Source organism: Pantherophis guttatus, chromosome 3 (assembly GCF_059756535.1).
Source record: "Pantherophis guttatus breed Tessera chromosome 3, ASM5975653v1, whole genome shotgun sequence".
In the NCBI taxonomy this organism is placed as follows: domain Eukaryota; kingdom Metazoa; phylum Chordata; class Lepidosauria; order Squamata; family Colubridae; genus Pantherophis; species Pantherophis guttatus.
Genome location: NC_142065.1, coordinates 83442493 through 83458541, shown reverse-complemented (window position 1 = coordinate 83458541; position 16049 = coordinate 83442493). Strand labels below are relative to the sequence as shown.

General features: G+C 39.4%; 1 protein-coding gene across 2 annotated transcripts in view; it reads right to left on the bottom strand.

Annotated features, from left to right (window-relative positions):
- PLPPR5 (phospholipid phosphatase related 5) overlaps window positions 1–16049 on the bottom strand; it is a 101928-nt gene that overhangs the window by 4703 nt on the left and 81176 nt on the right. Inside the window, exons 4-5 of one of the 2 annotated variants that reach the window (XM_034437257.3) lie at window positions 5998–6174; window positions 4758–4877 (exon numbers count right to left, since the gene is read on the bottom strand). In XM_034437257.3, the coding sequence (XP_034293148.1) occupies window positions 4758–4877; window positions 5998–6174 (297 nt within the window). The remainder of the gene's footprint in view (window positions 1–4757; window positions 4878–5997; window positions 6175–16049) is intronic. The other variant, XM_087889976.1, reaches the window with a different exon arrangement.

Genomic DNA, 16049 nt, shown 5'->3' with positions numbered 1-16049 from the left:
TTGTAACATCAGAGGCAGTTACTAGTAAGAGCGACAGAAGAAAAAAAAACATGCACAGCATGGCAATAGTTATTTCCAACCAATATATCACACTGGAGGAGAGCAAACTGGAAGAGCTCAAACTATAAAACATCACAATTAAAAAACGAAATATATTAAAACTGAACCTTAAGTGCTGGTTTCCATTTTTAAAAACAGAGACCACCCTTACTTAGCAATATGCCAAATAATGATTCTTGCTATTTTAAATAGCATTCCACTCATGTAAAGTACATTTTGGCAACATAGGTAGTTTATAACATAAATCTTCAGTAATGCACAAGTCACTAATCATTTTGAGTAGGGACAAGAATACAGAATTACAAGATATAATGACCTTGTTTTCCTAATCAGTCTGTGCATTTCATTACAATGCAAGTATTAAACTGCATTTGATCGCACGTATCCTCTCAGTTTTTAAAATATTTTTCTCCCGTCTTTGCAGGAGATAAAATACGAGCATAAAATAAAAATGCAGTTTCACAAACTTTTGCTTCTCAGAGAGACCTCTGCCTGCACTGAAGGTTCAGATACGCCGCTTGCAAGACAGCGTTTAAACACACCAGTGTGCTTATTTGCACACATAACTTTATTGCCTTATATGAAGATGTTCAAACTGGTCCATTCCTGTTACCCAGGAGAATAGCCTAAAAAGCTGGGCTTTAAAGGAGTATTCCTGCAAAGGTTCTTCTTCACTTCCATTAGCACCTGGGCTCTGCAATATGTACAATAATGGCATCGCTTGAATCATGTTTGGATAGCTTTCATTTTTCTTCATCTTCATCTTCCCAGCAGGTAACACAGAAGGAGGAGGGTTTTGTTTTTAGTATTAACTTAAATAAAACGTATGTATGTATAGGCTACTCTCTGGGGGTCAGTAATGAAGGCGGGCAGAAATATTTGACAAGAGTAGCAGTTCAAGAGATATGCAACACAGTTATCCTATACTTGGCCTGTAAATCATTTATGTGACTATGGCAGGGGTGGGCAACTGTGGCCTTTTTACAACCTGTGGACTTCAACTCCCAGAATTCCTGAGACAGCCAAGCTGGCTCAGGAATTCTGGGAGTTGAAGTCCACAGGTCATAAAGGGGCCATATTTGCCCACCCCTGGACTATGGGGATGTTGTGATGGTTTTGAATGCAAGGACTGGTCATAAATAATTTTTTTTTTCAGTACTGCAAATGGTACTAAACAAATGGTCATAAGTCAAAGACTACTAGAGCACTGTATAGTGAGTGCAGTGTAGTGTAATATAGCATAGTATAGAATGTTGACAATATTGGGTAACCTCTGGAGCAGGGGTGTCAAACCCAATCACATTGTGGGCCATATAGTGACGTATAGGGATGTTTTTTGCCCTTGCAGAGCTGGGGTGGGTGTGGCCTGCGCAGGCCGTATCCGGCCCATGGGCTGCCATTTTGACATTCTCTATAGCAGCAGTGTCAAACTTGCAGCCCACTGGCCGGATGTGTCATGTGCTGGCCACACCCACCCCGGTTTAGTGAAGGGGGGAAAAGTCACGATACATCATGTGATGACAATGTGACATCGCGAGCTTGACACCCATGTTCTAGATAGATCCTTGTAATTTATTTATCTAATGAAGTGGTTAACGTGACATGCTCACCAAGCACACGGTATTGATTGCATTTGCCTGGGTAGTGCTCACAGAATGCCTCCATAACAATAGCTTATATACCACTGCATAATGCTTTACAGCACTCTCTGAGCAGTTTACAGAGTCAGTATATTATCCCCAACAACTGGGTCTTCATTTTTCCAACCTTGGAAGGATGGAAGGCTGAGTCAACCTTGAGCCCTGTCAGAATCGAACTCCAGGTTGTGGGCAGAGTTAGCCTGCAATGCTGCATTCTAACCATGGCGCCCCCAAGGGCTCTCCTATAATATTTTTCTCTGTATGGCAACAAGCTACACTGCTATTAAATTGTGTTCCTCACAGGCACATGGAACATGCAGTCATTGGGAGCTGGATTAGAATACAGTCCTTCCTGTATGCTTTGACTGAACATGTTTATGTTTAATAATTAAGATCTAGCTATTTGTCTCCCAAGTATTTTCTTTCCATTTTCCACATATATAGCTTTATCTGATTTTAGCTCCAACAAACCTGGGCATCTACACTATGACCAAATACACACAAGTAGACACTTTCATCTTATTTAGGCTGAAAAGGGTAAGTTGGTATTTATCTCTTCCATACTAAAAAGTTATGATCCGTTCATATTGCCAGCTAGGCAGAGTTACAGCATTGACATAAACTACATCACCAAGGGTGTAAAATGAATTTGTAAACATTAGAAATAGAATGTAGATGAGATATTCTGCTGCTCCCATGCTCCTCTGCAGGTTTACAGCTTTTTCCCTGCTTGGCTTTGACGTTTGAAATCAAAACAGTGCGGTGGTTGAGAAATAAAATTAGGATTGAAAAAAACCAATTTTGAATCCAATCAGCCATAGAAGCTCACCGATTAATTTGATTCATCGTCTATCTCTCAGCCTAGCCTACATTAAGGATTTATTGTAGGAAAAATTTGGAGGAGCAAGTTACATGTTACGCGTACCACTTTTTGAGATCCTAGGAGAAACGTGAGATAGCAACCTAAGAAGTAATAATAAAAATAACAGCAACAACCAAATTGTATTGGCTTGGATTCTGGATAAAGTGTTTAATGTAATGATGCCTAAGTAGGGAAGGCAGACTATGAATTGTTTCCTCTTATTCATGCATTTTTTTAAATTGAACATTTAGCTGCCCCACAATGTTAATTTGGGCAAACAAAAGCCTTTATTTTGACATCTCAGAGGAAGCTAACAGAACGGATTACACAAAAGATACACCCATCAACCAGATGCTTGCTTGAACAAATGAGATGGTGAAACAGGTTGATTTTTGAGATAGAACTGAATAGAATAAAGACTTTTGTAACATGTCACACTCTGCTGTAACTGCCATGGTTTTCAATTAAACCAAATTGAGGGAGTTACCCTAAGTAGAAAAAGAAAATCAAGAAACAAAAGCTCTAACATCCCAGCCCTATACTATTTATTTATCTATTTCCCACCTTATTTATTATTTAGTTAGTTAGTTAGATAGTAAACATACCTAATATCTTTCTTCCTTTTATTTTCCCCGCTGCAACAACCTTGTGAGGTGAGTTGGGCTGAGAGAGGGTGATTGGTCCAAAATCATCCAGCAAGTTTGTCATGCTTAAGGTGGGATTAGAACACACAACCTCCTGATTTCTAGCCTGGTGCCTTAACCACTAGACCCGTGATGGCGACTCTATGGCATGTGTGTCTGAAGTGGCACACGGAGCCATGTCACCTGGCACACACAACATTGCCCGTTCCTCTTCCAGGTTTCTGGCATGCATGCACACGTGACTATTAGCTGGCCTTGGTGTGTGCAGCAGTGCCAGAAACCGGAAGAGCTGGTCTTCTGTTTTCTGGCGTGAGAAGGGGCGTTGGTCCTACCTGAGACGCTCCTTCTCATTGTGTGGAGACAGCAGCCAGTGTGGGTAGCACTTGCCCAATCAGCTGAAGGACTGAGTCAGCCAATAACATTAAAGCCCGCCCTTGCTGCCAGGCAGGTCCAGCTTTTGGCGAAGGACTATAATGGCAGACTCGGCGTGTGGGTAGGCAGAAAGGAAAGACTTAAAAGGAAGGAAACCAATAACCGGACCAGACAGGCAAAGGAAGGGTCTGGCTGCTGTCTCCACACAACGAGAAGGAGCATCTCATGTAGGACCAACGCCCCTTCTCACGCCAGAAAACGGAAGAATGGAGAAAACGGAGAATGCGCGCCAGCCAGCTGATCGGCGTGTGTGCATGCGCGGCAGTAGCTGGAAGATTTGCTGGCCAGAAGTACCTTATCAGAAGGACTTGCTGACCCGAAGTACCTTATCCATCACGCGCATACCCCCTGGGTAGCTCCTCTTCCCGGTCGCACACATTAAGTGCTCCCTTTTTGGCACTTGGTGCCCCCTCCGCACACTCCCTTTTCAGCACTCGGTGCCAAAAAGATTCGCCATCACTGCACTAGGCCAATCAAGCTCAATTTATACAGAAGCAATGTCACACATACATGGCAAGATAGTCACATCCACTGTATAACAAGCACTCAAGTCTGCCAAACTGCCAGGGTTATTTGGGGTAAAAACAAAATGCATATTAGAGTTCAAAGCAATCACTAATTTTATGCAAATAGCCTCCTGCAAACACTGCTCAAACAGAAGCCTTCTACTAAATGTCATTTGAACAATCAGGTGCATATAAAAAGTGCATTTGTAATTGGAGTCTTTTATACAGCCACAAAACCATCACTGGGCAACTGATGTATCCCTTGAACTGAGACGTTTGGATACAATAAAGAATTTTAATGTAAGTTATTAAATTAATTAACTGAAGAGAATGTTTCAGTCCCCTCTTCATGATATTCTGAGAGGAAGAAGGCTGCCTCTTGTGATAAGGTGTGATTTAACAGCACAGTATAAAATTAGCCTTTTTTCTTTTATACTGCATTTTCTACATGGCCTCCTACAATCCTTGAGAAGATACAAAAGGGTTCCTAGTCTTCAATCAACCATAATTTATGAGGTGGACTTGAAGATTCACTTCTCTTACAAAAATTAAGCAAGGCAACCATTCTACCTCAGGTTCGCCACAAAACTTATCAATTCACAAGAGACCTTACCTTTACTACAGAATGTTCTACCCGAGGGATGCTGATCATAGACATTTGTCCCAGATTGTCCATGTGCGACTGCTCGTGTTCTGGTTGCCTACCTCTAAAATTATTAACCACACATATCACCTAGAAAGAGAAGAAAGTTCTTAGATATTATGACAGCATTATGATACCTGAGTCTTGACAGAAATACCATTACAATTAAAACTGTACGATTCCCAAAATATATCCATCCCCCAAAAGTTGTAATTTAATGCACTATAACTTCATGTAATTATAAATCCAGTACAGTTAGTCCTCGACTTACAACCGTTCATTTGGAGACCGTTCAAAGTTACAACAGCACTGAAAAAAGTGACTTATGACCGTTTTTCACACATATGACAGTTGTAGCATTCCATGGTCACATGATCACCCTTTGCAACCTTCTGACAAGCAAAGTCAATGGGGAAGCCAGATTCACTTAACAACGGTGTTACTAATTTAACAACTGCAGTGATTCACTTAACAAGTGTGGAGAAAAAAGGCATAAAATGAGGCTTAACAATTTGTTAACTCACTTAACAAATTTTTCACTTCGCAACATATATTTTAGGCTCCATTGTGGTTGTAAATTGAGGACGACATATATTTTAGGCTCCTTTGTGGTTGCATAGTGAGAGGAGAATTTGCCGTGTTATTCCTGGGGCTTAAACAATATTTTCAAACAATTAGGTGATATTTCCAAACTGATATAATTGCAGAGGGTGCAGCTTCACAGAATGGGAACTTAAAAATTGAACATCTTTAAATTAAAATAGAAACATAAGAGCCGAGTGTAAGAGCCGAAACTGGATGAGGCTGGAATCCTGGATTCTCAAGCCTGAGAAAGTCATTTTATAAACAAGGGACGGATAATCTTGGAAAGAAGCAACTCAGTGACTATAGACTCAAAAATGCAGGAGAAAGAAGCCATGTCCACATGGAAATAATAATGATAGCAATAAAAAGAGCTCTTTAAAAATTACTCTCTGCGTAGAACAGTCTAACAGTAAAAAGCTCATATGATTACTTTAGCTGGGTAGGGTAATAAACAGTTGTATTTATCGAAATACAGCATATGATTTTACATACTTCTTTAATCAGGCAGAGTTATAAATGCTTGCCATTCATACAAATAGCCTGTATCCTGACAGATTAATGAAATGATGGATCCTAAAAACAGTCAGACATATAACAGGTAGAAAAATGCGTAGCTTATACATACCAAAAACACAGCTATTGAAATACCGACTAGAAATCCTGCTATCACATCTGACCAGTGATTTCGATATTCTGCTACTCTGTTGATACCAGTAAGAAATGCCATACACATTATGCTCAAGCAAAGAACTGGTTTTGCCAGCCTGGTTCCTCTGGCCTTTATTGTGTGGGTGATGTACATCTAGGAACAAAAAATAAATAAAAAAAGGTAACGAAAACAAATGCAACCCAATATCCATCGTTTTTCATCCAGTTATTGAGGAATTTGAATACCTGTCCCACTTTTGAAGAGTAATGATTTTTTTTAAAAAAAATCATATAAATTAACATTTATGCCAGGAATCGAAATAAGTTATTGATTTATTTACTGGATTTCTATCCTGCTTTTGGAGTGAAATCAATTGCAACCCCCAAAATTACGTCTTTTTGCCCCCTTGTCCCCTGGTTGAGACTGGTGGTAAATATTAATACAGAAACAGATACAATCCATGATTGAGTGAGAACCAGATATGGATACTCCTCAGCTTACAACCACAATTGAGCCCAAAATTTCTGTTGATCAGCAAAAAAGTTGTTAACTGAGTTTTGCCCTGTTTTATGAACTTTCTTGCCACAATTGTTAAGTGAATCACTGTAGTTGTTATTAAGCTAGTTGTTAAGTGAATCTGGTTTCCCTGTTGACTTTGCTGGTCAGAATGTTACACAAGGTGATCACATGACCTTGGGACACTGCAACCCTCATAAATACATGATGGCTGCCAAGCATCCAAATTTTGATAATGTGACCACAGGGATGCGGCAACAGTCGTAAGTGTGAAAAACAGTTCTGAGTCACTTTTTTCACTGCTGTTTTTTTTAACTTTGAACTAAATGAATGGTTATAAGTCAAGGATCACCTCTATGGTTATCACATTCCTCATTTGTGTTAAGATGCCTCCCTCTTCCCACAATGCATTTAGTGGCATAGTTCTCAGTGCATAGAGATTAAGAGTTATGGCTATCTGGGCCAGGGGTGAAATGCTCCCGGTTCGGACCGGATCACCTGATCCGGTAGCGATGGCGGCGGGTGGTTCGGAGAACCGGTAGCAAAAATCCCTGCGGCCTCCCCCATGCCCAGCTGAGCCAAACGATCATCAGAGGCTTTTTTTTTTTTAACTTTTAAAAGCATATTTTCTACAACCTCTTCGGACGAAAAAATGCTTTTAAAACTAAAAGTAAAAAAAAAAGGCTCTGATGATCGCGTGGTTCAGCTGGGATCGTCAGAGGTTTTTCAAAGCATTTTTTTCTGCAACCTCTTGGCCGAAGAGGTGGTAAAAAAAATGCTTTGAAAAGTCTCTGACGATCCCAGCTGAGTATTTTTTAAAAAGCCTCTCTGACGATCCCAGCTGAGTTGCCTGATCGGCAGCGGCTTTTCAAAGCATTAGAAAAAATGCTCTGAAAAGTTAAAAAAAAAAAGTTGGCCACGCCCACCCAGTCACATTACCCCCCCTCCCCCCAACCAAGCCATGCCCACAGAACCGGTAGTAACAAATTTTACATTTCACCCCTGCTCTGGGCTCATTTATGTACCTAACACCACACATAGAATTTTCTTGAATAATTTGACCACATAAATTAACAAGCAATTCTGAAAATAACAAGAAAAACTAATCCTGCTTTTATATCTAACACACTGAGGCACGTTTAGTAATACTGGAGAAGAAAGACACTTTTTTACTTGCATTTTCGTGTACACTCAAGTGCAATTAACATTAGGCAACCATGTTGCATGCAGAGAAGTGCGATTGAAATTGTTCAGTTAATTAAAAATATTTATGCTGGCTAAATATCTTGCAAGACATAGTCTAGCTAGCAATCTTGTCAGGGTTTATGGCCATCATCCAACACTGTTGCACTTTAAAGTGAAATGAAGAGATTGAGTGCTCAGAATTCCATTAAATTAGAACTTACTTTTTTCTTTACTGTTTGGCAAAATGTGTTCACTCTAGGCAAGAATTAAAAATAAATAGCAAAGTACTATGAGGTACAGATTAGTGGTTTGCTGTTTCCGGTCACCAGATGAAACATTCAAAACTTTTCTTTCTTGACTTTGATGATTTTTTTATGCCCAGAGATCCCTAATTCATTCTAATCAAAATCCAGTGAAAGACACTAGTTTTATACATGATGAATTGAAAACAAGCTGTAGATGCATTGCAGATGTCTTTAGTAACAATATTTATATCGCATGTAAAAGCTAACATGGAACAGAAATAAAGAAATATCAATTAAATTAAAATATACACAATGCAGAAGTATTTTTTTAAAAAAAACCTAGGCAACACTAATTAAGGAAATAATGTAATACCAAATAGATAACCACCTCATAATTAAAAGAATAAACCTGATATGTAAAACGCACTAATAGCATATACTAGTTAAATCAGGGAAAATTAAGTAATATGCAAGCCAGATATATTAATGCTGGTTTAAGAAAATGTCCAAACTGAGATCCTTGCAAGATATTCAGTTCAGATCACAAACTACCACGTTTTTCCTTTGAACAAATCCCCTTCTTCTATCCCCTTCATGTGCACAAAAGCAATGGCCAATATTTTTCCTTTTGGGACATACACACTTTAAACACACATACAAAGTTAAGTTATATTAAGAAAGCTAAAATACCAAAGGTAGAAGGCTCTTCCCCTCTAGATCCCAAACAACTACAGGGCTGTCCTGTCCCAAAGATGCCTTTTTCAAGAGGCAACTGGACTTTTTTGTTTTCTTTGAAGATGTTTTGCTTTTCATCCAAGAATAAGGTGACCAGACGTCCCGCTTTTGGCGGGACAGTCCCGCTTTTGAGCAATTTGTCCCGCGTCCCGCGGCGTTTCAAAAAAGTCCCGATTTTTCTTGAGCCCCAGCTGATGGCTAGAAGAAAAAAAAACTGTTTAAACTCTTGCCCGGGGCTTCAAAGGGCCGCCCTACAGGCAATCAGTGTAAAGCAGTTTTTTTTCCCCCTAGCTAAGCTTCAGAAACGAAACCGAAACCAGGGTCTTTGGTGCAGCGTGACAAAATGAGGCAGAGAGAGATTTATTTTTATTTTTATTTTTCCTCCCCAAAAAAGGTAGGTGAAAAACTGCAAACAATGGGAAATTTAGGAGGAGAGTTCAAGATTTTAAAACACAAAGGAAAAAAAGCTGTATTTAACTAGGGAATTGTAATAATTGAGATACTATTAATTGTATATTGTGTTGAAAGCAGAAATGGTTAAGTTGTGGTTCGGAGGAATATATGGGAGAAATTATTTGGTTTATTATTATTGGTAAATATAATTAATTGATTTGTAAGAAATTGGATTGCATGGAAATAATTGGAATATTCATGTTCATATTGATTAATATACAAAAAAGATAGTTTTATAACTAATTGATTTATATTAAAATTTGTAACTGTATTACATAATTACATAATTAAACAATGTGAGGATGGATATAAAAATAGATGACAATGGGAAGGGGTATAATATAGAATAGAAGGGAAAAATTGAATTTGATTAAGATTAGAGATGAGGATGAAGGGTAATATTGGTTTTTTTAAAAAATAGATGAGGAATAAATATGGCAAAAAGGAAATATAGAAATTGTAAATTTAATTGAAATGACTAAACGCTGTTTAAATTTGTGAACCAGCCAAATATTCTGTTCAAAGAAAATACATTGTATGTTTGTATGTGTGTTTCTAATTATTGCTATTTATTCATATTTGTTCTCTTTTATTCTTTAAAGTTTAACAATTCATTCTTTATCTTAATATCTTTATATTTGCTTGGGGTTGGCTTTCTTCCCTTTCATCTTTTTTATTGTACAGCAATCTTTCTCCTCAAACCTACCACCTCTCTCTTTTCTTTCCTTCTTACTTTCTCTTCCCCCCACCCTCTTTTTCTCCTCCCTACTTCCTCTTTCTTTCTCCTTCTCCTCCTCTCTTCCTCCCTCTCTTACCCTCACTCCTACTCTAATTTCCATTCCTTCATCCCTCTCTATTGCTGTAATCCTTTAATGCATATGGACTACTCAGAGGGCTGAAAAAGTTATTTTTGACTGGTCCTCACACTTTTGACCAGTCCTCGAACTTATGACTGTCCTCACATTTTACATTTTTGCCCTATCTTGTCACCATGTTGAAGAGAAGCAGTTGTGAAATGAGTGACATGGTTGTTAAGAATGCTGCACGGGCATAAATGTGAGGATGGTCATAAGTGTGAGGACCAGTCAAAAGTGCGAGGACCTGTCAGAAATGACTTTTTTCAGCCCTCTGGTTAGTCCTTTTGTGCATATGGACTACTCAGAGGGCTGAAAAAGTTATTTTTGACTGGTCCTCACACTTTTGACCAGTCCTCGAACTTACGACTGTCCTCACATTTTACATTTTTGCCCTATCTTGTCACCTTGTTGAAGAGAAGCAGTTGTGAAATGAGTGACATGGTTGTTAAGAATGCTGCACGGGCATAAATGTGAGGATGGTCATTTATTTATTTTATTTATTTATTTATCGAATTTCTATACCGCCCTACTCCCGAAGGACTCAGGGCGGTGTACAGCCATGAAATAAAACACATAAATATACAAAATTTAAAATCGAATAAAAATGAATTAAATAAATTTGGCTGAATTAATACCCATAATTTAAAATATCCATAATTTTAAAATACATTAAAAATTTAAAATTTACACTTAAAAGGGAGAAGATTTAGGCGAGGCCCGCTTGATGAAATAAAAGCGTCTTCAACTCGCGGCGGAAGGTGCGCAGATCCGGGATCCTCCGTATCTCTGGGGGGAGCTCATTCCAGATCGTCGGTGCCCCCACAGAGAAGGCTCTCCCCCTAGGGGCCGACAGCCGACATTGTTTGGCCGACGGCACCTGGAGGAGCCCTTCTCTGTGGGAGAGTACTGGTCGGTGGGAGGCTGTTGGTGGTAGTAGGCGGTCCCGTAGATAACCAGGTCCTAAGCCATGGAGTGCTTTAAAGGTGGTAACCAGAACCTTGAAGCGCACCCGGAAGACCACCGGGAGCCAGTGCAGCTCGCGCAGGAGAGGTGTTACATGGGAGCTCCATGTTGCTCCCATAACCACCCGCGCGGCCGCACTCTGCGCCAGTTGGAGCCTCCGGGTGTACCTCAAGGGGAGCCCCATGTAGAGAGCATTACAATAGTCCAGACGAGAGGTGACGAGGGCATGAGTGACTGTGCGTAACGAGTCCCGATCTAGAAAGGGACGTAACTGGCGAATCAGGCGAACCTGATGAAAAAGTGTGTCATAAGTGTGAGGACCAGTCAAAAGTGTGAGGACCTGTCAGAAATGACTTTTCAGCCCTCTGAGTAGTCCCTATACACATAGCCATGGCCACCCGGTCACATGACCAGGTAGCCACGCCCACCCAGTCACATGGCTTCCAAGCCACGCCCACACAATAAGCCACGCCCACAATGGTGTCCTTCTTACCAATGTTAAAATCTGTTCACCTTACCCTATAGACATAGCCATGGCCACCCGGTCACATGACCAGCTAGCCACGCCCACCCAGTCACATGACCAGCTAGCCACGCCCACAAAATAAGCCACGCCCACAATGTCCCTCTTTACCAATGTTAAAATCTGGTCACCTTATCTTCAGTTCTGACTGGATGGTGGAGAATGGAAGGATTTATATTCCTGGCAGAGAGCTGGTCATTTGCATTCTTTTAGAGAGTCACTGAGGCCACTTGAAGGTTTATCTGTATCCTCAGAATCACCTGAATAATGCAAATGGGTGTGGAGCCTTCTTTGAACTGCTGAAAGGACTGTGTTGTAGACTGGAGATACATGATGTTGTATCCCTCTCCCTTTGTTGAGAGAGGGCTGTTCAATTTTGACCTAGATGGTCTCTTTGACCCCTCTTTCAAACTAGTGGTCCTCTCTCTCCAAAATGTGGACTTTACTGTCTTCAAAAGAGTGGCCTTTGTCTTTTTAAATGCAGATGGACTGTTGAATCTTGTCCTTATGGATTTGTTCTCCTAAGGCACAACTACAGGGCTATTTCAAAGATAAGGATGAAAGCCTTCTATATATCAAGCCATTGAAAAATTGGCGAAATGATGGAATTGCACTATTAGAAAAAAAAATGAAGCAAGCACACTCAAAAGGAGGCCACTTGGGGAAAAAACAGTAATTGAAAAACAAAACAAGTTCCTGCTAAGTTTCAAATGAGCCATACTTGGGTTATTAAAGCCAAAGGCCTATATGGATTATGCTATTCTTCTACTCAGGATAAAATGGAGCTGTAAGGCTGGCTTGACTGAGGAGGCAATCCTTCCTCTGTATACCGGCACAAGATTTGCTGAAGTTATGTGCAGGAAACTGGAAGTGCTCTAATCCAAATGGATGGGAGCATTCAAGCCAATGTAGGGAGAGAAAGTATAGCAGGGAAATGTGTGTGTGTGGGGGGAGGAGTTACATTCAAAATGAGTGGAAAATCAATAGAAGGTGACATCCATTTCTGCCCTCCAGAAATGGTTGCCCACCAGGTTTGGGGAATAAGAGGTATATCCAGATCTCTTAAGAACTGTAATTTGAATCAAGGTTTTCCGGTGGCATGACTGACAGCACTCTTAATACTGTATACTCCTGAAATTACAGCTACTCACTAGTAAACCAAATAGCAAACTTGATGTATCAACAGAGGCACATTAATGTTCTTTTCAGGCCTGATTCTTTTTTCCTAGTTTGCTTGAGAAAAAAGTAATGTTGTTAGACCCAGTGCTTAGACTACAGGTGTCAAACTCGATCGCGTCACCTGAGCCATACTTGGGTTATTAAAGCCAAAGGCCTATGGATTATGATGTATTGTGACTTTTTTTGCCTTTGCGGAGCTGGGGTGGCCGTAGCCTGCGCATGACACATCCAGCCCGTGGGCCGCCAGTTTGGCAGGCCTGCCTGAGAGTAACTTATTATTGCTTGCTATGCAAAATACTCACAGCTATGCTGGAAACTTCTTTAACGTTTTTATCTTTATTGTAAGGCTGCTTTAAACATATTCATGAGAAAGAGAGGTAGGGGGATACAGATAATGGTAATTAATGTTAAAATCCCAGGCCCTTGTAGGGGCAGGACACCTAATCATTCTGCTTATAGCATTTCTGCTAAAAAAAAAAAAGGGAGGGAGAAAGAAAGAAACATTAGGTGTATCTTGTCTGAAAATGCTGAAGCTCACTACCTGCTTGTGAAATAACGCTTTTTATGAACAGCAAGCTATCAAAAATAATTCTGCCTAAAATTGCCAGAATAAATCAGTGGTTAAAAAAAGACTGCATGCTAAATCACACCCTTCCGTCTTTCTCCCCTCATTTGGAAGGCAACGTGATTTTCACTTCACAGCTCTTCTTTCATCTCGTCTGTTCAAATTGCGGCAGACACTCTACTCTGCCATGTTAGGTTAGAATACTGATGAGTTAAGAAGGAATTCAGCTTCAACGCGGTTCTCATCTCCACGAATACCGAATTCTGAGATACTAATAAATTCTCAAACTATGTTAGAGATGGATTGTTCAAGGGCTGAATTTAAGACTACTACATGATGTAAGTAGCTAGCTATACCAGCCATAAGATTCACCGTGGTATCTTGTAGCAAAGTAAACAAGTGTGAAAATAAAATTTGTTTTTAAACGTTTTATGCATAAAGATGACACCCTTAGCTAATACATGTTCTCAGTTGCTCAGGAATTATTGTCCATGCCTTAAAATATAGCAGGCAGGAACAAACGAATCTGGGCCTGGCACTCAATGACCTCTCTAATAGAAGTAATGGAGAAGTAATTGCCAGCCAATACAAAAAAAGGCAACATCCTGTGAAAATGTATTTTCCAGCCACTGACTATCCACAGTTGTTTGATGCTTTTTACACTTACAAAGGCTTATTTTCTCACTACTAAATTCTACTCTAGGGCTTGCTACAGAGCAGCATGCAGTAGACTGGACTGCAATCTGCAGAAAACAACCTGTAAATATTTGCTTATCCCACAGTCAAACTGCTTTTTAGCTTTGTCACAATTAAAAAACCAATTTCTATACATCTAATAAACAGTTCATCCAAAGCTATAAATGGAAAGATAAGCCACTTTGGTTTTATGTCCACTCTAATTTATTCATCTCTCAAAAGTCTGTGTATTTCTTATCTAATGCTTCTTATTTAATTTATGGTTGCATTTGATTTCAATACAGTATGTTTGTTCTAAGCACAATTCATTTGTGATCTATGTGATCATAGTTAATACTGTATAAATCTTCCTTTCTCTTTCTTTCCCTTTGGTTCAATCAATTCTTGGAGACTGTTTTGATTAGTCCCTGCAGTTTTATTGGCAAGGTTTTTCAGAAGTGGTTTGCCATTGGCATCTTCCTAGGGCTGAGAAAAAATGGCTGGCCCAAGGTCACCCAGCTGACTTGTGTCTCCTAGCCTGATACCTTAACACTACAGTAAACTGGCTTTATTTTTTATATTTTATCAAATAGTTGATTGCTGTAATCTAAGTAAATTTTTTGTCAATGTCCAGTACCTCCCACCATCAGTTATGCTAACTGCAATGGTCAGTATTTCCAGTTTGGCAGCAATTTTCCCCCACTCTGGATTGGATAGACCAAATTTCTTTTTCAGAAAAAATGGTTGTAGTTATGAACCACCTCTAAGTTTATAGTTTTTTAGCTAGAAGAATAATCCATCTTGTTTATTGTGGCACAGCAACTAGTAATTGTTTTTAGATCAAAAAGGTAAATCTAGGCTAAATATGAGATGTGCTGATTCTGCCTAAAATTGCTAGAATAAATCAGTGGTTAAATGATGGTTAAATGATGCACTGTGGTTAAATGATGGTTAAATGATGCACTATGACTAAATGATGCACTGAACAAAACACTGGAGCATGAAGATGCCTGAAGACTTCAGCTAGTTAACTGGGCTCCATTACAGAAGACTTCCTTCCATTGTGTTTAATTTTCTCTCTCTCTCCCAAATCTGGGTTATATCAACAGACTTATTCTCAGGGGTTTGTGCAGTTTTTGTTTTTCTCGCATGACAAAAAAAAGATGCTTTGGTTATTTTCTCTTTTAAAAATGTCTTTAAATCATGAGCTTCACGTAGGGGAAGGAGTGGCAGAACCTGGGGGTGGAGTTAAAAGAGGAATTACCTTAGACTCCTTAAGAAGCCACAAGCAGACCATATCCAACTGTCCTCCCTTTTGAATTCCATTAATCCTGAACTAACTACAAGCAAGTGCCAACTGTTAGTTGAGAAGATTCCTGTGCATAGGCATTTAGCAATAAATCAGTTTGTTTATAAATCAGACCAGACCTTTCGTGCCTGATAGTTCACCATTTATGCTGATAACTCCGAAAGCACAAATCCATTCCACCCTTATTTTCACAGAAAGAATCCATTGTTCTTTTTATGTGCACTTTTTTATATACAAATTTCCCAAAGGGACAAATGGTTGAAAGCACTTTTGATGTCAACTCTCTCTCCAAACGTACAAAGATTTAAACAGATCAAAACTAAGTTCTCTGTGATCTTTTCATGGACATCTGGTTCATCATTTGAGAAAAGACGCTGATCTTTTTAAAATTTGATTCTGATGTGTAGGCTACAGAGGCTGGAAAAATTGATAAAAATAGTAATGTGCCATCTCAAGAGACTTCAGAAAATCGTAACTATTTTCAAAAATGAAATTCAATGCAATCTCATAGTAAAAATGTGCATCACAAACTCAGGGGAGATTTGTTTTTACATATGACTTTGGCAACAGGAATTGAGGATATTATTTTAAATTATGGCACACTCAGATAAGAAGCCCGATTAGTAAGCAAAACGTACTTTTGATCACCATGTTCACAAAATCTAATTTAATGGATATCTTGCAATTTCATGATTTCAAAAAACAGCTATTTTGTTCTTAGATTTGCTACATCAAAATGTGATACTGGCAGTCACATCCTGATATGTAACCTAACAGAAAGTGAGAAAAGTTTAGGCACGTGATATAGTTCTACCTGTCTCGT